The sequence below is a fragment of the Carassius gibelio genome, chromosome A1 (genome assembly GCF_023724105.1).
Source record: "Carassius gibelio isolate Cgi1373 ecotype wild population from Czech Republic chromosome A1, carGib1.2-hapl.c, whole genome shotgun sequence".
NCBI lineage: Eukaryota > Metazoa > Chordata > Actinopteri > Cypriniformes > Cyprinidae > Carassius > Carassius gibelio.
The window spans coordinates 4310411-4337314 of record NC_068371.1 but is presented as its reverse complement, the minus strand read 5'-3'; the positions used below and the strand labels follow the sequence as shown (position 1 = coordinate 4337314).

Genomic DNA, 26904 nt, shown 5'->3' with positions numbered 1-26904 from the left:
AAACTGAACTGCAGTGCTGCCGGCTCTTCATGAGCTCTCTGATGCTGCCAGTGAAATTACAGCTATGTTAAAAACCAAACCCAACTGCGCAATGACTTAAACATTAACATTTATTCTGATTCCGATTGGTCAACAATTACAAACTGGTCAAATACTTTTGTATAACGGTCATATTGCCGCCTGTCTTGTTGCTAGTCTGATTAAGAAGATACGATATTAAAAAGATTATTTAAATAACAATTTCAACTCAAATTAAAATTTCATGTCCATGTAATAAGCTTGATAATGTACAGGGCTTAAACTGTATTTAATCTTCAATATTATTCTTTTAATACAATTGATGTGTGGTGTGGTAGCAGCTCCATGCTGTGCCCCCTGTGCACGCTGTTGATGAGATTTCACCCTCACACAAACTCTAACATGCGGTTACACCCAGTGATGTTCTCACTCACACTTACACATATTCAATCTCTCCACAATATCACACATGAACATGTGCACGCTTGCTTCCTACGGAAATCCACCAAGCACACCAACACGCATACACACAACACATGATTTCATGGATTTAAGCGCTATGTATACTATTCTGCAAGAGTTCAAATGTGTAGTAATGCTGTAAGAAAATACACTGTCCTCTATACGTCTGCCCAGGTAGTTGAGCTCCCTTCTCACCCCTTTTTCCCTTTATTGCTTTATGGATGAATTTGTGTTGCCTTTATATTTAAAACTCATGCATGTAAGACACATCTTTTTCCTTTATGTAATAATATGTGATTCATGCTTATTTTGTCTGCATCTATTAAGATGCATTTTAGTGATTCTGCACAGCACATTCATCCTCATGTACCTATCACATTAATGTTTCATGTATTCTGATGTATTTGTCTGACAGCTTGACTTTTCACAGCTGTCACATATGCAATCAGAATGATCTTCATCTGGATATGCACCGATACAAATTACTACTACTACTACTATTTTAATTTATTTCTGTGAACCATACTTATATGCTGATATGTAAAGTTTCGGTAACACTTTAGAATAGGTAACACTTGTTAACTATTAACTACGACATTTTTCTCAATAAATTCTTAATTTGCTGTTCATTAATAGTTAGTAAGGTACTTTTAGGTTTAGGTATTGGGTAAGATTAGGGATGTAGAATAAGGCATTAATATGTTCTTAATTAGCACTAATACATGGCTAATAATCTAGTAATATGCATGCTAATAAGCATCTAATAGGTGTTACCTATTCTTTATCTATGCTAAAAACAGTTTTGATGCTTCATTTTTTTGTGGAAACGGTGATTCTTTTTTGTCAGGATTCTTTGATCACTAGAAAGTTCAAAAGAACAGCGTTTATTTGAAATAGATGAATAGTCACTTTTTATATTTTAATCACACTTGATGAATTTATTTCAAGAGGCCTAGCTAAAAAAACAAAAAATGTGATCCTAATTAATACTGGAAAACATGTAAACATGGTCAGTGGCATTGACTGTTGTGCTGTACAGCAGGATCTTTCACACATCCACACAACTCTGACTGTGCGGTTCTCCTAGTCTGTGCTTTGTGATTGGTCAGAGTCATACCTGATACCAGCTGTATGCCCTGTCTGAAGGGTTGATCAGCAGAGTCAGGATTTTGGCTTTAGGCAAGAGAGCGGCAGCTCGTTTGGGCGTCTCCTCTGAAGAAAAGTAGTTTGCACTCTTCTCAAACAGGAAATCTGTGCTGACATTAGAGGGTACAGGAAAAAACTCCATGTACCTTTGAGAAGAGAGGTATACTGAGTCAGAGAAAACTCACACAAGACAAACGCACACACACACACACACACGCCTACAGTAGGTGCCATTTACAGTGGGAGATTTTGCCATGGAAGATTTTTTCCTCACCAATTTATGAAAAGTGCTTGTGGCAGGAATATATCTAGGTCAATGACAAATAATACTGTCCAAGATAAAGAAAAAGGAAAATCTTGTTTAACCACCAAGTACATTACACCTTGTGCCCCAAATTAAGAATTTATTACTGTTTCCCTTAGTTTTACATAAATCATGGCCAAGTTACACTGATTTGTTCCTCAAGGGAACAAACTAGCACAACGTAGCCACGAATTTACCTAAAATTGTGGATCAAATAAATCAAATGTAGCCATGAATTAATAAGTCATGGAGACTTATTCATAATGGGCTTTGTGCATGTCAGTGGACACATCTTACACATTAATTTCAAAAAGTTGTTTTATTTTAAATATATTTTTCAAAGTAAAAAAACACTATATGACTTCAATTTGGCCCACAAAAACTATTCAAAATATTTATAATTTATGAACCCCTTGTAAGCCATTTGCCACAAGACATTAATACTAGATTTTAGATTTAACAATTTATACTTTATACGGTGGATCCATACATTAATCCACTGACCTACAAAAATGGACAATAGCAGAAGAAGACATCAAATTTTCAAATACGCCACAAACATATTCAAGCACTTTAATTTCTCAGTGAGTAGAATTGCTCCCCTGTGTAAGAACAATTTATGAATTTAAGTTAGAATAGATATCAGGAATAGTTATTTAAATTATTATTATTTTTTAACAATTCTATTTAAAATAATATTAATTATAATTACATTTGGCTATTTCAAGGACCAATTTTCACGATTAACTAGTTGCTTATATTAGCATGCATATTGTTTATTAGCTCTTACAAAGCACATATTCATTTTTTATCCTACATGACCGTATTCTATATCCCTTAATCCAACCCCATAACTAAACTTAACAACTACCTTGCTAACTATTAATAAGCAGCAAATTAGGAGTTTACTGAGGCAAAAGTCATAGCTAATGGTTAATAGCGAAAACTTGATCCTTGAAATAAAATGTGACTACTTGGAAAAGAAACCATATTCTACTGTTCTCCAGATCAATACATGGCATAGAATATTTTCCAAAACAGTGAAGATCATGTTTAATTATTTGTGCATAACCTACTTAATTGCAATTAAACAATCATGTGACAACCGTTGTGTATTCCTCCAAAAGAAAGTGAAACACATGTCTGGTGCACACTTCACACTCACCAGTCGATGCCTTTGTGGTAGTTGTTGGTGTTGAAAAACTGAACTTCCTCGAATGTTTTCACACTTGGAAAGTTGCTGGAGATGAAGGGATGCATGATCAGGAAGAGGTAGAGCGCCGTTGTGCCTGGAAAGAGAGAGAGAGAGAGATGAATAGAGAAAGGAGGAGGGCAGGAGAGAAAGGAAGAAGGAGGGGAAGTAAATCAACGAGCCCTTCCCCTTCTAATGATGAAATTACATGTGGAGCTGATAGCACTGAAGAGAAATATTCGAGGCCTGGAGATTCAGCCCACAGACAGAGAAACTAAGAGACATGGGATCAATACACCATTTACCTTATGGATTTTTGTGTGTGTGTGTGTGTGTGTGTGTGTGTGTGTTGCGAGTTTGCGATACAGCAGGGAAGAAGAAGATAAGTCCAGAGAGGAGAAGTGTTTAACAAGACAGTGTCTTGACACCAATCAAAATCTTACAGCCCCAAAACAGCGCTCTGTCTCTTCCCTTGTTCTACCCCGCTAGCCCTCTGGGGACGTGTCTGTATTGTTCTCCTCTAGAGCTAAAGCCCGTAGTTGCACTTTCATCATTTCCAGCAGCACCAGGTGAGATGTGAAGCAGGATCAAGGGGAACAGCAAAGCGAGGAGATTCACACGCACATTTTGACGACTTTGAAGCCCTTTAAAAAGAAACATGCTCTTGCATCAGAAGAAGAGAATTACCTGTTTTCTGAGGCCCGACCACCATGAACTTGGGCAGCCTGTCGCAGGTCTTCTCTTTGGACCAGATGTCCTTATGCCGTTTATCATCACATGGGTTCTGAAGAACAACATCATAAATGAGATCAGGCATCAATAAATGAAGCATGGAGACAGAGGACTTGACATGGTCTGCATCTCGATGCCTACAGAATATGGAGAATCATTGAGATCATCTTCAGATTTCATATGACAGATATTAATACATATTCTAGAGCCCTATTCGGATATAGGGTCTGTTTTTCAGGATGGACAGTAAGTCTGCAATTGTTACTGCTGATGTCTACATGTGTCATCAATTTGCACATGATGTACAAAATTTATTTTGAAAACAGAACAATCAGAAATCTTTTTCTTTTTAATTCAGTAATTGTAAAACTGTATTAGGCTAAGATGTAAATCTTTTCAAAATAAAACAATTGTAGCAACCAAACAAAAATATGCTACATATTGCACATATGCACATAAATCCAAGTGTTTTCATTTTCTGGTGGCTTTTCATTGTTCAGCATCCACTTGAGATAAATGGAGTAGATCGATGTACAACAATATTAACACAAAACAAAAATAAACAAACCAAAAAACGAACAAAACAAATGGGATTCATAAGAGTTTTTAAATGTTTTTGAAAGAAATGACAATGATTTATTGTAAACTGATTAATTTTTTCTATTTATTTCTGGCTAAGCTGAATTTCCAGCACCATGACTCCAGTCTTCAGTGTCACATGATCTGTGCTAGCTAAAGTTTTTGTGTGAACCATGATTGGATGATTGTTTGATGAATAGAAAAATTACATTTATTTCAAATATATATATATATATCTATATATATATATATATATATATATATATATATATATATATATATATATCTATATATATCTATATATATATATATCTATATATATCTATATCTATATATATATATATATATATATATATATACACATTTAAATAAAGTTTTTATTGTCACTTTTAACCAGTTTAACACATCTTTGTTGAATAAGAGTATACATTTATTTAAAAAAGCACACATTTTTTATAATCAGTTCTCTCGTCAAACTAGGAAAAAACACTCAGTGCTAATCTGATTAAACATGAAAGTAAATTAAAATAAGATAATGTCTATATCTCTATAATAGCTGACCTGCCAGAGTGGATTTCTCTGCTCGGGGAAGAGTGTGAAGTACTTGTGTGCGAGCTGCAGGGGAGGAAGTGTGTGCAGCTTCAGGTTGGTCCAGCATTTCAGGAAGTTCGCCAGATTAGTGAACGTATACAATCCCAAGCGGTCGTTCCCATAGTTGGAAAGATGAGTCATAAATATACTGATCTACAGAGAAACAGAGAAACAGTTTTCATTCATTCATAAGTAAGTCCATGTCAGAAGTAAACAGCAGCCTTTGCTACTATAACATACTTGCTAACATAAAAACCCAGAGTGAAATAGTTGTAACACCCCAGTGTTTCCTGTAGGTGGAAGTATTGTTTACATTAATGCTCAAGTTTTAAACCTTTGCTGCTTTATCATACTAACACCCTTTTTTCATAAGAGCATTAATTACAAACCGACCCACATTTGTCCACAAAAATGTGTTAGTCACATTTGTGCATGATTTTATTTGTCAAATGTGTTGTAAACGGCCCAGCAGATGTTGCAGTAATGTTGATCATTTGGTTCGGTGGCAGTCTCTGATAAAGGCTATACGCTGCACTAGGGTGTGCTGATTTCCTGCGTCGGGCCCTTTATTGGGTGTTTCAGAGCACCCCTGGGGCACATTCAATTACTGCAAGCCGATCAGCGGCCTTTCAAATGAGGTAAACCCAGCGGATGCGTCCACTTGATGTGGAGGGGAGCTGTAATTCTGATGTAATCCACTAGAGTGAGGTCACTCGCGGACAGTGTCTGCGGAGATTAGAATCAATACAATTAACAAGGGTCTGCTGAGAGAAGAGAAAAGATGCGAGGAGCGAGGAGCGAGGAGGGAAAGACAGAGAAAAAGGAAGAGTGAAGAAGTTTTATTGGGTCTCTAATATGCTTGACTGGTTTAGTAGGTTGCATTGCGAGAGGAGAGGGAATATGTGGCCTAGTTTAAAACAGACACTCCCAGCAAAGCCAGGCAGAGCTGACGCTACAACACACCCGACACAGGACAGCGTTTTTAAGGGAGAAACAACACTCGTCCAGGTGCATTGAGTAGTATAGGATAAAGACCCTCAGGCCACCCTATTATTAACAATAATATAAATATTATATATACATGAAATATAATAATAAAATGTGATGTTTAAATCAATAATCTTTAATAAACGCAGAGGCACATGAACCAGCAAAATCCAGCAGAAGTCTTTAAAGCCAACTAAGCATCCACAAAGAATTTCACCCACTGACATCAATTTATTTTCCACATAACTCGTACATTTATCCTGAAATGAGATCTGCTGTATTATATATCAGTTTTATTAGATCTAAGGTAAAAGAAAAGACCATGATCCATTAGAACACACTGTCTCCTGTAAGCTGAAAGTGTTTTATAATCAGCCAGGATCTGGTTGGAGCGTGTAATGGACTCTGTATCAGGGCCTAAGTGCTGCTCCCTCAGAAGGTTGCTGTGGATATGTTGGCGGCACGGCAATGGCTTTGATTGATGGATGGGATGCGAGGTGACCGTGAGCAGGGCGGGGAATATTTATGGGATAATGAGACAAGTTTAGCAGCTTCTGTCACACAGTCATGCTTTATGCCGGACCGGTGTAACACACACTCTCGCGTACACACTCGCAGCCGCTGAATTCAATTTAACCCTCAGGGGAAAATGAATGGGACCTGTGATATTAAAAAGATGTCATGCATTATAAAGTATTTTGGTGGGATTGTGGTGAATGTTCGCCTTCGCTCCACACACAGGCTTTTGCCGTATGTACAACATCAATCTGACCACTGAGCAAGTTCTGCTGTACCTCAAACAGACTGATCAAGATATGATTTATGTTGCGCTTTCAGCGGTTAATAACAAACACACACATAAGCTCTGTGAAATAGACACCAGGAAACAGCAACCCCTACACACACACACAGCCATATATGATTCATTTTACCTAGCGTTAACAGCCAGGGCAAAGAAAGAGAGCAAGCAACAAGAAGAAACGAGAGTGAACGAAAGAAAAAAAGAAAAGAAAAAAAGCATCCTTAAAGGATCTCAGGTCCAAAAGCATCCATCCTGCTTGTCCAACACTCACTTAACAATGCCAGCACAAGCCACCATTTTAACAGCTAAATTTGGGCTACCTATTGAACATGCACACACACACACACACACACACACACACACACACACTGAGAGGATCTAAAGGGTTCCAAACAGATGTTCCTTCTGGAAGAGGTTCGGGACCTGACAGAATTATAAATCACTAGCCTAGAAAAGTCATGAAAATTTAACCAGCAAACACACACACACACACACACACACACACAGAGGATGAGAGACTCCAATTACCACTGCTCACCTTTCACTGTGACTATGAGCATTACAGGCTGACGTTTCTGTAAGGTTACTTAAATTAGGATGTGATGTTCACACAAGGGGCATAATAACGAGAGGTTACTGTCACTACAGTCATTGTGTACTTTTTTTTCTTATATATATATATATATAAGTTTATAAGTTTATATATATATATGAGTTTCTGCAAATATATATATAACTCTTATTATATTAATCATTTTATTCCAACTTCTTATAGGAGGAAAATTACTGTATATTTGCCAAATTCATGCTGACAACTAACAAACAAACACAAACACAATGTAAGAGCAGGAAAAGGTCGACTTTTCTCCATTCCTCTATAAACAACAATGAATTTGAACAGAAAACCTACAATTATTATACTATATTCTATTCTATTCTGTTCTATTTCTCCATAAGAAGCACACCTGCAAAATCCAACCTGATCTCTTTTTCTGTTCTGTGTAGTATTAATCTTGACCTACTTGTTCAGACTGGTGCTACACGATTGTCACATGTACTTATAATGACTTGGCCTGACAATGGCAATAACACACTCACACATACACACACACACACTGACAGAATACAGTATTAAAGGAATAGTTGATGCAAAACTGTTAACTTCTGCAACCAGATCACTGCTCAGTCTGGTTTATGAAGGAATGACTGAGACTCTGTAAAGTAGATCAACCAGTTTCATTAAAAAAAACTGACATTCACTTCATTTGTGACCTCCCTAATAAAAGCTATATGTTTTTCACAAAACTTGGGAGTTTTATCATGCTTTTCCATTATGATCAAAAAGGTTCAAAAATGATTTTGCATTTCATGCATAAATACTGGACAATTCAGCAACACAAGAAGGGCATGTTTGTATATTCTGATGTCTATTCTACAACTGTTCCTCTCAGTGCTAAATGTATTGACATTTTATTTAATAAAGATGGTGCTGAACAACCATTTTGGTGTATGTATTACTAGCTTTCCCTAAGATAGTGTAGCTTAATAAGACTCAGAATCACACACACACACACACTACACACCCATCGGCTCATTTAACAAGAGAGTCCAGCTGGAAAATTTTGTCCTCAAGCATCATTCCTCTCTCTCTTTTTGTTCTTTAAGCTCTCTCTCTTACAAACACATACTCCCTCTCTCTTTTTCTCTGATTTGACACCCTTCTATTTCCTGTACAAACTGCTTAGTTATGTGCATAGTCTCTCTCTCTCTCTCTCTCTCTCTCTCTCTCTATCTCAGAGCTGCATGTTCTTTGACCATGCATTATCAGGATAATGGAAAGTTGACATCAACATACATGATGTTAAATAATTTGTTGTGTTGCTTTTTAAGGAACGATTCACCCCAAAATTAAAATTGATCACATTCATGTTGATCCAAACGTATGAAACACAGAAATATTTTAAGTATTCTTTTTCTATTATTATTGTGTATGTATCAAATCCAAAAGGCTTTGATTTAATTAAATAAGTATAGTCTGTATCTCTGTGTGTTTCAAAGTAAAGTGAGGCACTGTGTTCATTTACACATGAACAGCTCATGATCTGGCCTTTACACACAAAACATTTTCACAATAATTGCAGCGAACTCCATCCCTGCATGTGCTTTGAGTTTAATGTGATTTTGGAAAAGTGTTTGTAAACCTGTTGTCACAGAAACTGCAGTATGTACTGTAATATTAACAGCTAGAGGTTGCAATGGGTACTGCAGTCAAATAAAAATATTGGAGAGAGTTGTTTCTTCACCTCCTCAGACTCGGCACTCACAGGTTGCCAGATGCAAGCAAAACCAAAGATGTTAGACAACGAGCCTTACACTGAGTTGATTTATCTGTATTTTAATATTCTTCTGCTCACAGAGATTTTTAGATGGATGACAAAAACTTTATAGGTCAGCTAGAATCTGCGACCTCTGAACCAGTTCGTTTGCTGGCATCAATGTCTGCAATAGGTTGTGTTTTCAACCAACTGGCAACCCGGGGTGTTGAAATACTATTAGTTAAACTGGCAGTGGGTGGAATCACACAGACCAAAACAAAAACAGACTTTCCGTCACAGAATGAGCATTTCACAGTAGAACCACTGGCTGAAGCACTGTTCTTCAGAGAAACAAGTATGTGAACTAAGCCTTTATCCTAAATATCTGCAAACACATTATGGTATTTTTTTTTGCTTTGGTATAGTCAAAAAAAAAAAAAAAATCTAATACAGCACACCTTTAAAGTTCACCCTGCAGCCTTTGGCCAAAATAAAAGCTTGAGAGACCATGGGCCCTATAATACACCCGGTGAAATGCAACGCAAGGCGCAGCACAAGTGCGTTTGCTAGTTTCAGTCCGGCACCATTCGCATTTTCCCATCCAGTGCCACGTCGTTTAATTAGCAAATGCATTTGCGCTCATTTGTGCGCCCATGGGCGTGCTGGTCTAAAAAAGAGGTGTGTTCAGGCACATGAAAGCTGAAAATAGACTGCGCCATAGACCAACTCAAACCTGGTCTAAAGTCTGGCGCAATGTTTTTTCTTTGTTATTTAAAGAGCGTACACGCTGCTTATTAAACACAGGGAAGCATAGCAGCACACAAACATGTCAAATATTAAAAATTAAAGGATTGCAATGCATATGTTTTTTTTCATGCTAATTAAATTATATACCTCATATATATATATATATATATATATATATATATATATATATATATATATATATATATATATAGAAACATATATGGGTTTGATATAACATAATGGTGAGCAAGCAATGGCAGAATGCACATTTTTGTTTAAGATATCCCTATAAAAGATGCCCCATGCATACTGTCCTGTTTTCAGGGAAGGGCATAAATGAGGTAAAATGGAGTGTCAAAAACACTATGTTCTCCCCACTGTAACCGATCTTATGCTCTGTTAACCTCATGCTCTCAAGCACACCACACACACACATGCCTCGTTTCAGGACCTCAATAATGAATGGGCAGATAAATGAGTTTCCCTTAAAGCCCTCTGGATAGGAAGACAAAGAGAACACAAGAGAGTCTGGTGGAATTTTTTTCCTTTTTCAATCAATGTTTTACCAATGTTTTTGTTTTTCTTTCTATTTAATAACATTTTTATCACTGCCATAAAATGTTTAATCGATGCTAGAAGAGAAGAGAAGAGAAGAGAAGAGAAGAGAAGAGAAGAGAAGAGAAGAGAAGAGAAGAGAAGAGAAGAGAAGAGAAGAGAAGAGTGTCATTAATAAGTAGTGCTGTGTCTTCGTGTTAACAGTGATTCATCTTAACACAGAAGAATGTGGCTGTGATAAATAAATCAGAGAGCCTACGGTCAGATTAATATATGTATGTGATGACTTTGAGTTTGATGTAGAAAGACAGATGTGTGATCATGTTACTGGTAATGTGCATAATAATAATAATAATAAAATATATAATAATTACAATCAAATATATGAATATAATTAATATAAAATATAAATTAAAAACACAATTAAATAACATCCACTATACAAAGAATATAAATGATTGCCAATATCTCTTTCTCATCGGTTCTTCTTTTATCCAGACAAACAGTTAACACACTATTAACACACCATCACACATAGTTGGCTTTGGCAAGGTAAGTGTGAAGGGAACAATCTCATCCCACACACACTGCCTACAATATACTATATCTTCACACCTCTGTATCTCCCTATGTTCACCCCCCCCCCCCCCCCGTCTCTGTTGGTTGTTTGTTATTGCTGGCATTACAGATGATCAGGATCTGTGCGAACATGAGGACACACACAATCTCTGATTACATTCAGCTTGTTTTTCAGGTCAGTGCTGTACCATGGGAATGAGTCAACAGTCAGTAATGGCCTTTAGCCACAGGAGAAGGTTCACTCTGATGCTTCTTTCACACAAACAAACAAGCAGAGACTCTTTAAACATCAAATGTTCATACCTTATACCCATGAAGAATGCACAGGATGTTAATGCGAGCATGTCCACAATACATACAGCATCTATTCATCAGCCCATCTACAGTATCCATTAATGCTCTACATTTTACATTAGCCATCCAGTAGCAACTCAACCAGTGCTATTTTAGCAGCATTTATAAAGTACTGTTTATACATATTTCCATTTAGAGTTTCTTTTTTTTCAATTTTAGTATTTGCAATTTTAGTACATCAACTTTAGAGGAACAGTACACCCAAAAATGAAAATGTGCTATTAATTTAGTCACCCTGAGGTCATCCATGATGTAGTTGACTGTACTCTTGAGTACAACAGTAGTTTTTTAGAAGATTTAGAAGAAGATTTTTAGCCAAAATCACGGTCCTTGGTGATTCATAAGATTCAATTCATCAGCTACTGTCACTTTGAGAGTCAAAAAAGCATATCATGCAGCACAAAATGAATCCCAGTGGCTCCTGACGATATATTGAGGTCTTATGAAGTGAAACAATCGGTCTTTGCAAGAAACTGAACATTATTTATAACATTATTACCTGTAATCCAGAGCCTCTGGCAAAACCGCAAACTGGTTCTTTGTTTCAACTCACTAGTTTGTTTACATAACATATACATATATATTAATAAAGCATCAAATCATAATGTGTTTAGTGGATGTCTAAAGCATATAAAGAGAATAAACTCATCTTCATCAACAGATGGTTTAGTCTGATTTGGTGAACTGGATCAAGTCCACCAAAATGTATTGGTTAAAATGAATTGCCCGAGGCTCAGGATTACAGCTAGTTGTAGTAATGTTGTAAATAATGTTCAGTTTCTTGCACAGACCGAATATTTCACTTCATAAGACCTCATTATATCTGCAAGTGTATTAATTTTGAATCACCAAGGAGCACGATTTGAGCTTAAAATCTTCTTTACTGCTCTACTCAAGAAATTAAGTCAACTACATCATGGATTTTATGAGAGTCATTTTTGGGTAAACTAGCCCTTTAGAAATATTTTAGTTAGTTATTTATATTTCTTTTACAAAAATGACTTGTAATAGACTACAATGGACTTTAAAAATTGGAAAAATTGGATGCACAACCTTTGACATCTATAGCAAAATACATGGGAACATTTTTCCCTTTTAAAATTTCATAACCTCTATGTATTGTTTTATGCATTATTTTGTATTTCCTGCAGTTCATGACCCTATCCAGATAGTTCTGTGACTCAATTTTGGGCCGCAACCCACTAGTTGAGGAGCACTGAATTAATGTAGAAACACACAGCACATATACACGACTGTACACACACTCTTGTTGTTCATTTCGCTGCTGATTCAAGCAGAGCAGAGTTTCAGCATAAGAACAGTGATTCATGCTGGGAGAACAAATCTATAAGCAACACTAACATGGAAACCCTGAGAGACAGAGGAGGAGGCCATGAGGACAGAATAAGACAGAGAAAAACAATACAACAGGCTGATAGAATGAAATGAGCGGAGACGACAGGGAGTAGCAGTGTGTGAGCGAGCGTCTGTGTGATTTATACTCACAGGGTTGAGCAGGACGGTCAGAAACAGCTCTCCTCCTCGTATGCTTTTGTCCAGTTCTTTAGGGCCTCCTGGATACTCTTTATAGAAGATGGTGTGTGTGAATAAGCCGCATGTCTGACGGGGCAGCACCTGCACACACACACACACACACACAGTTTAGGACAACAAAGATTTGCAGTCAATACAGTGCAAGACAAACTCTGTATTTGCTAATGAAACCTCATTATGAATCTTCTAATGCTGGATTGATAAACCTCTCTGTCATTCATCATGTAATACTGCCCCATTTCAGTTCTACACGTGACATTTTATTAGGTCTCATATCAATGTATATTTATTCCGCCGTTGTGTGGAGACAACTTCATATATATTCATCCATTCGCTCTCTGTCTAAATCAGTCAAAGAAAACAGGATCATGTCTCAGTGGGAAAAAGCTGAATGCTTCAATAAAATATGTGGCAAACAGGCAAAGACAGATAAGAATAAAAGAGAAAGAGAATATAAAAAAAATATACTGTGACTCAATGTGACAAAATTACTGCTTGACAACAACACAAAAACTGCTGTCTCCTTTTCTCTAGCATACTCGTCCAGTCACAGTAAAACACATTATATACATGTGTTTCGACAAAACAGCCACTCTTTTCAATGTAATTACAACAAATGTGGACTGAGGCTTTCGGGTTTCAATATAACGCCACACAAATATCATAAAAGTAGTCTATGAAATTCCTTGTGTTTTATATTCTAAATAGAAAAGTTATGAAATAGTTTTGTGTGATGAACAGATTGGAAACTAGACTTTTTGAGGCTTTGAAAGTTGCCAGTTGCTATTCAGTATAATTGTAGAAAAGACAGACATTCATTCTTCAGAATTCCTCCTGTATTTTGATGAAGAAAGAAAATATATTTGGCTTGGAACTTGAAGGTGACTAAACAACAAGGGTTACATTTTTAATTAACTTTTCCTTTAATATCTCAACCCACAACCCATTTTTTGCCCCCATTTTTCATGAGCTGAACTCAAAGATTCAAGACTTTTTCTCTCAACACAAAAGGCCTATTTCTCTCAAATATTGTTGAGAAATCTGTCTAAATCTGTGTTAGTGAGCACTTCTCCTTGACCGAGATAATCCATCCACCTCACAGGTGTGGCACATCAAGATGCTGGTTAGACAGAATGATTATTGCACAGCTGTGCCTTAGACTGGCCACAATAAAAGGCCACTCTACAATGTGAATTTCTACACATACTCCAGTCTTCATACACTGAAGACTGGAGTAATGATGCTGAAGGTTCAGCTTTGCATCACAGAAATAAATTAATTTTTAAAATATTTTAAAGAAAATCTTAATTTGTAATGATATTTGACAATTTTTACTGTATTTTGACCAACTAAATGCAGCCTGTGTGAGCCCTTTCAAAAACTTTTGTTTTTTTCTCTGATTTTTTTTTTTCAGAAAATCTTTCCAACCACACACTTCTGAACAGTAAAGTGCATGTCCCACATACTTGCTCTGTGCATGACGGACAGAGAGAGGGGCAGGTTGAGAGGTGCTAGTACATTTATAAGGACCAACACAGTACACTTCTCAACAGTGTAACAGTGTGTAAATCAGAGAGTCAGCTAGACTACTCCAGCAAACTGCTAAAACAGCTAAATCTATTACATTAACACCCCCACAAACACACTGGGCTCTAATGCACTGATAAGAGCTTTCATCACCCATGTGCTTGTTTTCGGACTGCTTTATTGAACTGGAACAGATCTTTGGGACCCTCTCCAATCTTTCCATCTACCTTAAACTTAATTGCCTTTCCCCCTTTAACATCTCTCTCTGTTTTATTGTGTGGCACGCGTGTTCAACTAAACTCGTGCCTTTGCTGAAACTACATACACTTGACGGGCATAGAAAACTTGTATTGCACGCATTTGGTCTTGATTTAATATTTGAATCTAAAAAAAACCTAAAATTCAATTCTAGTGCAAACACACTAAACTTTCTGTCAAACCAGCATGTCTGGAGAATTTATGAAACTCTATTCATGCGTCCTTCCACCCACCTTCCCTCTTCTTTCTTCTCACTGAATGCAACTTGCCCTGTCAGTATATTATTGTGGTTTGTGAAAGGAGCAGTCAGTTCTATGGGGCAATGTTGACTTTCTGTATTGCGGAGCCAGACCGAACTGTAACAGTCTGACATGCTTCATAGCTCCACGGATCCATACTCATCAGGATTCAGTACTCTGGATCTCTGATCTGAGACCTGTTATGCTAGTAGTTAGGTCGCAGGTGTCCGAACGACTGACCCAAAACTGTTTTGGTGCATGCACTAAATAAAAAGACAGATCTGGGCTCACGAACACCTGCTGCAAAACATCTGTCTTTAGCTAGATTCAAAATGCTCTTAAAAAGCAAGAGATGATGATGACATCTAAAGTGCATGTAAAAACAAAACTGACTTGACTAGGCCTGCCAACATTTGTTCTTTTGTATTGTGAATGAGAAAATATGACAGCTCTCTAATTCACTAGAAAGAACAAAAAGGGACATGTTGTAGTGTGTTGATGCTCTAACAAAAGAGAGTACTCTAATTTGTTTGTCTGAACTTCACAAACAAGGCACAAGTTTTCATAAAACCAAATAAAAAGTGCATTAATTGCTGCTGTTTCATGAGAGTTGCATTCAGTATTTTTTTTTCAGTAAAATATCTAAACAGCTTAAAACAATCCAATTCTCTAAAATTGCAAAAAAGATTAAAAGTTGGCAAATTGCTTTTCTTACTGGAAGCATATATCTAACAAAATGTAGATAGGTTTATGCTTTGACCTCAACAAAATCAATTTGGCAATTGGGTAAGAAAAATCTAATGACTTCAAGACATGTTGTCATATATGATTAGGGGTTATTTCAAAATAAGCTCTATTTATAAATGTATCTTAATTAAAGGAACTGGAAAACAGGAAGACATTTTTTTTACCCATTATAAAACTTTCTTTTGTGGAACTCAAAATAAAATATTAATCTAAAAAATAACAATAATAATTTTTGAAAGTGAAATAAAACATCTCTATTTGTGTTCCACATAGGAGAGAAAGCCATCTGGGTTACATTACATAAAGGTGAGTAAATGATTTATTTCAGAAATTTCATTTCAGGGTGAGCTATCCCTTTAAATGAAATCTTCAGATAATCATCGAGGCCTTTAACCAGAAATGAGAGACAGAGACAGCAAAAAGCTATTTAAAAAACTGATTCAAAGCTGCGGCTGGGGACATCTATGCAAAATCTGTGCTTTGGCTGTGGTGAATGCACTATGGGCTATTTCATCTCAGTCCCAGTGTGTCATCATTAATTCTTTTGGAGTGTGTGTGTGTGTGTGTGTTTCATTGATTTGCTATGCTAGCTGTTGCTTGTATTTTGGCAGTCTCTTTTAGTCAAGTCTCACTGCATTTTCACTACACTACCTGCGTAGCAACCTCTGGCAGATTACAAATCTATACAACCTGCTGCAAAGCATGAAATGCAGCCCGCCCACATTAATTGATTTTGTGTATGTTAAGTAAGCTTGTTATTGACAGCTCAACCTGCTTGCATGGCACTAATAGGTTAAGAAAAGATATTTTGGTTAGTCAGAAATAAAGATTATAATAACACACTACGTTTTTAATCAGGCATTGAGGAGGGATCTTGTACAAAATCAATTTGGACGAAATCAATTATTAAATATTAAACAATTACAGTTTCTGATATAAATATTCTGTGATACTAGTCTTTCAAGTACCTGATGTATTGTTTCCTGTGATACTGATCCCAGGAAAAATGCATTTTATTCTACATCAAAAACGTAAAAAAAATTGTCATATACGACACAAGATTTTTGTACGGGGTAAAGATGTGTTGAACCGTACCATGATGTCGTTATGAATGAATCCCTTGCGGTGGCGTGCAGGTTTGAGGTGTGGGTATTCCTCAGTGCTGGTCATTCGTATGCCCCATGCTTTCTTCCAAGCCTCATAAAGCTGAATATGGACTGGATACACACCAGAATGATGAGGTGCCACGGCATATCCCTGATCTACTGGAATACCATGCTCCTGTAATGAGAAACACACACACAAATAAATATACTTATAGTTGAATATCATGCACATACACAAGCATATTAGAATGTTTCATAAACACACATGCACAAGTAATCAAGTACTGAAGTACTCATTTAAATCTATTTATTTTAGTGATGGCAAAGCTGAAATCATTATAATATGTGCTATAGATTGTTGCTGGTTATGGCACAAAACCTTTCTTGCACTTAAGCAAAAGCTTGTTGCGCGTCACGCCTGATTAGAACACTGTGATGCACATAGACTAACATTTACTACTCAATTAGTACGGAGTTAATTTATCTGCTTGGATAAATGCTTGGATAGACAAAATGACCAACAATCCCATTTCCCAGACAGATGCATATACATTTTTATAGCTGGTGCACTCATTGACACTTATCTTCAGAGTTACACAGAGCTCGAAATCTTTATAAAATAAAATAAAAAATCACTTTTAATTTTTCAATTCCTCTGAGCTAACTAATTAAAATCATATAGGCCCAGATAACAGACATCTAAAGAACAGCTGAGTCGATAAGTGTATTTTGAGGTGAATTCTCAGATTTGACTTCCTTATCGTGAGGATCCAGTAATCCATGTAATTTCCCTCAAGAGAATGTGAATGCACACACACACACACACACACACACACACACACACACACACACACACCACATTCTCCATTCTCTCATGTGTCTGATTTAATCCAACCCCCAAACCAATAAAGGCAAATCAAAGCTGTCTTCTCTAGATGATCAAACTTCTGCTTGTGGCCCATTCAAATTCTCTGTCAGCTCGACTCTCACAGTCTCTGCCCTCTGAGCTGACAGACACTAGTCTGTTTAACTCAGCACCCGGAGTCAAGCGCATGCTAACTGCTTGACCTTGGTCACTCATGTAGGAGATTTTTCTGAGAAATGTTTGAAGTGTGCAGTTTGTTGATTGTTATTGACTATGAGCTCTGAGAGGAACATGTATTAAAAGTATAAAAAATGTATTAAAATCTATCAGCATAAAATGCATGTTGATCTTATTGTGAATTATTCGTCCATGCATATGTTGATTTTATTGAATTTTTTTAATCTACACATTAAGCCTGTCTACATCCATTCAACAATCGAAGAACTGAAGCAAGAACCCGTCCTACATTTTTCTTTTCAATAATCTGTTTCACTCAGATGCACGTCACAATATGAAAATAAAGATAAGTCGCTACTTCAATTGCGTTGCCCATGAAATAAAAATCAATAGTATCAATATGTTAGTCTTAAGGTTATCTACAAGGTAGTGTGCTCCAAAACAGCAACAACATTTGCATTTAGAAAATATAAGCATTCAGTTCATCACTTCCGCCAAAACGGAAGTTGTGTGAAATCACATTGTACTTCATCTTCTCATCAAATGTTCTGACCAATCAAATGCTCTCTAGAATCCGAAGTGCCCGCCCCCTGCACTGTAGATAGACACTGAAGCGGGGCTAGATCGGTCACTTGTTCACAGTGTAGTATTTCCTGTACAGTGAATGACTTGTAGTGCACACTGTAGGTGACAGACAGTGTAAATATGCTTTCGTTTGGTGCAAACGAGGTCTGGTTTAACGTTGTTTCAAGCAAACCACATCAGCGCACACAGTCTAATCGAGACTTTGGCTCCGAACCAGAGACAAGATCGCACAGAGCGGATCATATGTGCGAGTCGGCATATATTAAAAACTTTTACAACTACACAGCCTCAGCATGATTATGAGCACTATTTTACTTTACTAAGAGTTTCTTACCTCTTTTCCTGTTTCAGTTAAAGTACGTCACCACATAGAATAATTCTGTGTATATTTCAAGGAACTTTCAGGTGACCTTTAAGAGATAAAGCTCACACGCATACACATTTTTGTTTTTCTATCATGGTGTAGTCTTTCTATCTATTTTGTATACCGAGCTAATGATATTTTCTATTTCCTAAACATCACATAATCCCTTCTGCATATTTAAATCTTGATTAAGACATTATTTACTATATTTATTGAGCTGTTTTCTTTGTAGGGACTGTTGGTAGCTCCCCAAAATGTAGTTAATTTCAGGTTTTACTATCCTTGTGGGGACATTTGGACCACATAATGCAGGCAAAACCTGATGCACACACACACACACACACACACGCACACACACACACAGAGAAAGAGCAATAAACACCAGTGTTGGGGACACTACTTTAAAACTGTATCATGCTTTGTGTATTATTATTGCCACAGATCTAAAGCAAACAATGTGATACAGAAATTGTGATGTATTGTTTTTGTTTTATTTAATTTCTCAGTTTACACATTAAAAGCCATTTAAAGTTTCCTGTAATATAAAGCCCTCTTTATAGATAAAGATAAACAACAAAGAGAATAGTTATATGGATAAATCAATCAGTAGTTTTATAAGTAGAAAAAAAAACACTATTGTTTTCAAAAAATCCTTGATAAAATTACATTTTAGTCACATTTGAATGCAAACTGCACTTGCATAAAAAACTATTAGTTAAACTGTTTAAGCTGTATAGCGCATGACTCAAATGCTGATTTAGCTGGCGGTTCTGTTTTCAGACAGAGACTGTGTTTGTTTGTGACTTCCAGCAGGGGCACTTTACGATCTGTAGTTTATCACTCTCTCTGCTCTTCACATCACTCGGCTGTATTTCTAATATTCAAACTGCCAAGTGACAGTGATGCTAATACACAACCTAACAATAATACAGAGAAAGTAGTCAGAGACAGCTAGTGAGTATACAACCATCTACAATAAGTTGCTTTATATTGGGTGTGCGTGATATATTTACAAAAAATTATATCTAAATATGTTTTGGGATTTTTTTTGATAATGATAAACAATATTTTGCTGGATGTGTTTTCATGGATAAATAAATTAATAAACTAAAAGCACCAGAAGGTGGCAACAAGTGCCTGTCTTAATGAGTGATCCATTGAATCAAAACAATTGCAATTTGTTCAAAACAACTGATTCTTTCAGAACTGAAACAAGTGCTTCATGAATGGATCGTTGAATCATTTACTCAAATGATTTGTTCAAAATCAGATTTCAATGATGAAACAGAAAAAAACAGACAACTTTGTGTCAAATATGTAATTCACTCAATATAATTGTTCTTGTTTTTGAACTGTCGTATTCAATCAATCTTATTTGCGATTGCACGCATGCACTGATACTCAGGAAAACTGCAATGTTGCATGTATGATATTACTAAACCATATAAATATATAAATATAAAACACAAGGCTATACATGGATATTTTTTTGCCTTTATAACTTGAATTATAGGCACATTTTAACTGCATTCCAATAGGCTTCATCATGCAGTGAATGTAAGTGTAAGTAAGAAACATCCTCTCGATAATGTCAGCTCACATATCATTAAAACAACAATTATGGATACATCTTGGATGGGAGTGAGAGAGAATACATGTACATTTCTGGGTGCACTATTCCTTTAATACAAAGTGTAATTCCGAGAGCAAAAAGCAGCAAAAGACTAAAGTTCACCGCAAGTGCACGAGTGGGATGGGTAGTTTACTTGCGTGACAATTTACTTGTTCAGTGGGTTGTGCAGAAATCCTCTCTAACGGTTCAGCTGCAGTGTTTGGCTTCCAAACAGCTCATAACTAAATAAAACAGGCAGTGTGACAATGAGCAATGCCAACGATCATGCCATCTTGTGCCAGCACACAGCTAGATTGTTTTTCCTTCAAATTCTCTCAGGTATCTGAATGTTTTTGTCATGTCTTAGTAGAGAATTAGTAGAGAATTCTTGATTCCGGAAAGTCAGTCAGGGAATGATAAATAGCAGAAGAGTGAAAAGGATCAGGAAATGGAATGAGCCGGATATGCACTTGGGTCGCTTGCATCAATTTACAGTATGCGTATCACTCTGAAATACACGAAGGGTAAATATGTGTCAGAGTATTACATCCTGCTAGAAAAGTGTCTTTGAGTGTGACATGAGAGTGCAGCTTCACAGAAAAAGGGGGACAAATAAATGCAGGAGTGTTACCGAGAGATAACTAAATGAGAGCACACACACACACACACACACACACACTCTCCTCCATTCATGTGTGGGTTTCAATGATTCTGTCAAAATCATAAGAGGCACTTCTCTATTTGAGGAACAACTGAAGTCTCGAAGCACCTGTGAAACACGCATAATTAGTGTTCATTTTCTCACTGTAAATGACACGACTCGCTGCCGGGCTAATGGTTCCTCAGCTGAAGGAGTATTTCGCTGGATATGATAATACCTGGATGATGGTTTTGTTCAGTGATTGTGTTTTGGGTTTCTCACCAAAGCAAAGTCTTTGTTCAGGATCATTTGCTCCGTTAGAGAGGATTCATTGTGGAAGAGATGAGGCTGCATATGACTCCACATATGAGGAAACCACCAGAACTCATCGACATATTTCAACAATAGATCATCTCCGTCATCTTCCTCCTGCGTACCTACACAAACAAACATTACATCATTCGCAAATAGTTTTTGTTTTTTTGGTTGAGGGGATGATGAGGGGGGCATGTAATTTTAGAAAATAAACATTCTTAAATTCCACAAAAAACGTATGTTCCCAAAACGACATCATGGAACAACAAATATCATTTCCATTACAGCATCATTTCCACTGCAGCTCAAGTATTGATTTTGTTTAACAGCATTTTGTGGTGGAAATGATGGTGAGGGAAATATCAAATTGGACATAAATTGATGACTCCATTGTTTTGCTAAAGCAATTGTTTTTGTAAGCATTTTATGTATCCTAAATACTATTAAATATTTTCACTTTTTACATAATTTGACAAAATTATTGTTGATTAGAAATTATGACATTTATTTGCATAGATTTTTCCCCACATCAAACGTACACACACACACACACACACACACACACACACACGCGCGCGCGCGCACACGCACACACACACATTATTATTTCATGTTTCAAGATTGAAAGTCTGGGTCTGCAGCAAACTTTATACATAGCAAACATTATAAATATCATAAAGTCTTAACAAACATATATAAAAACCCACAACGTTTGGGTGATCTAACTAAAACCAAAACCATAAAAAAACACATTTTCATATCTTAAAATAAAAGTTAAATGAATTAAAATATTAATATATATTAATACACCTACATGTATATTATTTCAGCTAATTGACATGGCAACATTTCTCATTTTCATTAAGTTGCAGTACTAAAATAATAAAACATACACTAAAAAAATAAGATCACTCACACACACTTCAAAAATAGAACATGTAAACTCTAACATGAGAAACTTCAGAGTTGCTATGGCAGAGTTCTGTTACCATACCAATCAGAACATTACAGAATTATTTTTAAAGCAACGTAATCAGGCATGTTACAACAAATCAATTAAAAACACACACAGTTACCTGTATGGAAAAATTTCCCAGAAAATCCTAGGTTAAAGGTGAAGTTAGAGATGTACGCCCTCAACATGTTCTGTGTTTCCAGAAGAGCCTGGAAGATGAAAACATCAAACATTAGAATCTGAAGACTGCACTGTATTATACATTTCCATTGTACATCAATCAAGCATAATACACATCACAATAATGAACTCTTTAAATTAACATTATGCAGTAGTATATCTGTGCATGGTCTGTGTATAAGGATGTGATCGATCTTTCCGTGATGAGTAATGACATTTGGGTTTGGCAGGTGCCTCATTGCAGCAGTTCCAATAAAACAGTCTCATATATTTCTAGCCTAAGACACCATGCAAATACAATCAATATCTGTCTGACGACTGACAGCGAGTGTGAGCGTGTGTGTCACTGTTTTGCAGGATATATGGTAATATCGCGGAAGGCAGGAAGGGGCGTGCTGGCTGACTTAGACGGTGTCATCAAGTCATTACTCACAGAGCTCGGGAAGATATGCTGACACACACTCCGGCAAACAGGCAGACACACACGGACAGGACCCAGGAGACAGGTGTAATATATTTGATTTTATCCTCCAGTGAGAGTGTGCCAGTTATCCCTGATGACATTTTGGTAATTAATTCCATTTACATCTAACTAAACAACTGCAACAAAATCAGCAAGGTACTCGCGTCCTGATAATCCAATCAGCTCACCCACGTGATGGCGCACCAGTCAATGTGCGTTTCACATCTTAACCTAATAAAGTGGCATTCTGATCAAGCACTCATTAATTTAAAATGATCTGCCCTCACAAGCGACTGTCATCTAATTCAATGTTCATGTCGTAATGTGATATTACTAAAACTGAGGCTTTTGGTGAGATGCCTTTCTCAATAAGGAATGGAGTGTGTTATGTGTCTCTCGGGAGATTCGGCCTGATGTTTGAAGTCTCGAGGCTCTGAACGCAGAAAGAAAGGTAAGGCAGAGTGGGTAACATGAACCTGGGAGGACGTTTACCCAACTCTTGCATCCAGGTATCTATACATGTTTTTTTCATGTGATCATATAAACAGGAAATATCCATCTCTATTTAAACATACGGCAAATGCCCTATTTTACACACATTATCAGTACATTTCACAAACAATTACAAAGAAATGGCAAGTAACACATTGAACTAAATGTGAAATTCTGAAGTAGAAAAACTGAAATAGTATTTTCTTGTAAAATTCATTCCAATAATCTGTTTACAACCTTGATATATATATATGTGTGTGTGTTTTTTTGTTGTTGTTTTTTTACAGTGTATACATTTAGTATTTTTTGTTACATTTAGAGTTTTTATGACTTCTGTGGCAAAACATTTGATTTGTTCAAGCAATATATTTGAATTAAATCTAGTTTATTGCAGCTCTGTTTACATTTTTTGTCATTAATAAGAGGACCTAAATTTTTAATTTAAATTTAAATTACATTTTTAAAAAGCTTTATATTTTCTTAATAATTATTTATAATGTTTGAAACTAATTACTGGTATTTTTTAAAGAAAAACTAGTACCATTTTTGCTGTTTTTATGTGGTTGACCCAATTTTTCTATCATTTGTACAATATACATTTAGATATAATATAAATATTTTTAAGTGTATTTAATTATTAAAATATATAATACAACCATACACTGTATTCCCAGTCAAACTCTATGTGATTTAGATTAATATACATGTACAATATATAATATACAATTTTAAATAAATTCAATAAATACAGTAAACAAAATCACACAACACATTCATATATAATAATTAATAAACAGATTACAGTGATGCAATTAAAGGTAAGAAATAATTTATATATTTTACTTGAATATTTAAAATTGATCACTTCACCTTCAGCTCATCTTAACTTCTGACTAGAAGCATCTTCAGCCAATGAAACACATATAAAACAATTAAAAAAAGCCTTATGTTTGTAGTTTTCTCTCATAGACTCATCCAATGAGAGTTTTTGTTTTATCTAATGATGCCTTGAAAAAAAAGTAGATCTTCCCTTGTCTTCTGTCTAAGCTTTCTTGTATAGGTGACAATAAATAGTACCTCATCTTACCCTGCAAAATCTAGATGGGACGTATTCTGTTGCAGGAGTGAGAGGGAAGAATGCAAATAAAAGAAAGAGTGGGAACCCATTTATTATTGATGTGGGAATCTGGGATGTTGCGAATCTGACATCATAGGATTAGAACGCCAAACTAGAGTGCAGGAGAGATGGGAGGGGAATGACAGGATGAGAGGAGAGAGAGAACCTGAAATAGATGACAGAAGGAAAAAAGAGAGAGACAGAGCTATTCTAGGAGATTTTTACAGACAGCGCTGTGACATGCATGGCACACGCATAAATTGCAAAACTCTTCCAGAACACAAATCTAAAATAGCAACACAAACAACAAACACATGGGAAAAGTTACTGGAAGTTCTTCAGCTCGTCTGCATTCCCATCCACTGTCAGGGTCCTCATTATTAAAATGCAACAAACTGAGCTAAATTAATTATTGAACAGTAAGGTTTTAAACAGCTCTGTCTTAAATCGATTCCTTACATTTACTGAGCATACTTCAAAAGAGTGTGCATGAATCATTAATGCATTAATAAGCCAAAGAAGCAGCTTCATAATGGCATCATAGTTCAGATGCTTCCAATCAGCTTGGAGATTCAGTGTTATTTTGAATAATCTGTGTTTTGTCATTTACTATCACCAAAACCTTCACATGCTTTACCCCAGTATGATATTCATGTTGGTTTTGAGCTTACTGTAAGTTTGACCCGTTAGGCTTGCACTACATGTTTAAAAAACAGTCTTTTGGGACCCACATTATGGGTAGATAAAAGGTGTTTGGCCTATGATTATTTGTTAAGAAGGTTGTTTTAGGACAAGCAAACATTGTAAATCTTGGAACCTTAGCACATTGTGCATAACTCTCACATGTACAGGATTTATCTCAACAGTTTTGCACTAGGTGTGAATTACAGGGAGGTTGTGTCTGGGTGATCGAGGGATCTTATTAAAGAGGAACACCAATCAATGGATGTCAAAACAAATGATTTAAAAAGCACAGCAGCTCTATTTTCACATGTTAAGTTTGAACAGTCTGTGAAACTTATTATAATTAATATCATTTTATAACAATACAACATAATTTAATCCGCCTCTATCTTGACACTGCCTGAACTGTCAAATATATAAATGGATGTTGATAGAAAAAAATTTCATGGGAAAATCTAGACAGTAATCCAGTGTCATATTCGGAGTAGAAATGTATGCCATGATGCATTTGTCACATGTCTTTATGAAGCTTAACAAGAGTACTGTTGAAAATGTTTAAAACTTTTATAAATATCCTAATATTATCATTTACTCAAGCAGCATATTTTGTTTTAAAAATAAGTAATCACAAAGTTTCAAACCTTCAGTAGACAAAAAAAAAAAAAAAAAAAAAAAAAAGATATTATAAAGATATATATATATATATATCATAATTGTTAATTTGCTCTTACATACCCAAAGTGCATAAGGGAACACACACACACACACACATATGTATCAACAAATATTTGAAACCTGTGTATACCAACATCAGCCAATAGGAATGGGTGTTTCTGCCAAGATTACAACTGACATCACTTCTGTGGCCTGCACTAATCCAGATGCTGTATCTGGATATTAGTGGAATTTGAATCTTCCAGAAAACACACACACAGACACACACACAAAAGCTTAATTTCCACTTTAAGAAGCTACATCTTTTACCAACTTCAAACAGAGGCCACACGCAATTAAGCTCAGCTTTAAATTTATTGTCTTTGGTTGACCTAAAAATGCCTGGGATGAACTGTAGTAATTTAAATTCATTAATCAGCTTCAGCCTAATTAGTAACCCCATACTAGCTCTGATCCTCCGAGAGACTAATCAGACAAAGTAATCAGAGCGTACAATGATACGGTTTCTTCAAGGAAAGTGCATTCTACTGACTTTTGCTCCACAGAAATTTAATCAGTACCCTTAAGACGTAATGGAGAGATGTATAATTCACTTGCTCAATACAGGTGTGCAGTATAAATGGACCGTTTCATAAGACTTTTTGCAGAATTGTCTTTAACTGAAGGCAATGTTTAAATAAAAGTTTAATATTCTTGCATTAAATAGACTTCATTGATATAATGTTAGAGAGTTTTATAAAAAAAAAAAAGTAATATTTCAGGGACTTCTTTTCCTGGAGGCAAAACTATGTGACAATGAAAATAAATTAATCAAACTCTATGCCATTGCTGAATGTCAAACACTTGCTACATAACAGAAAAATTGCAATTAGGCAAAATTGCATTTTTATTTTATTAAATGTTAAGTAAATACTAAAAGGTAGATATTTAATAATAGATGATAAAAAACATGTGAATACCAATCAAGCCTTTGTTACATTCATAAC

The 26904-nt window shown here is 36.0% G+C and overlaps 1 protein-coding gene across 1 annotated transcript in view; it reads right to left on the bottom strand.

The window, feature by feature from the left end:
- Positions 1 to 26904, bottom strand: part of LOC127961048 (bifunctional heparan sulfate N-deacetylase/N-sulfotransferase 4) — a 45185-nt gene that overhangs the window by 6028 nt on the left and 12253 nt on the right. Inside the window, exons 3-11 of the mRNA XM_052560009.1 lie at positions 22429 to 22516; positions 21320 to 21474; positions 16784 to 16969; positions 12870 to 12998; positions 4995 to 5177; positions 3810 to 3906; positions 3096 to 3219; positions 1598 to 1772; positions 1 to 44 (exon numbers count right to left, since the gene is read on the bottom strand). The exon at positions 1 to 44 is cut by the window's left edge and continues 127 nt beyond it. Coding sequence (XP_052415969.1) covers positions 1 to 44; positions 1598 to 1772; positions 3096 to 3219; positions 3810 to 3906; positions 4995 to 5177; positions 12870 to 12998; positions 16784 to 16969; positions 21320 to 21474; positions 22429 to 22516 — 1181 coding nt within the window. The remainder of the gene's footprint in view (positions 45 to 1597; positions 1773 to 3095; positions 3220 to 3809; positions 3907 to 4994; positions 5178 to 12869; positions 12999 to 16783; positions 16970 to 21319; positions 21475 to 22428; positions 22517 to 26904) is intronic.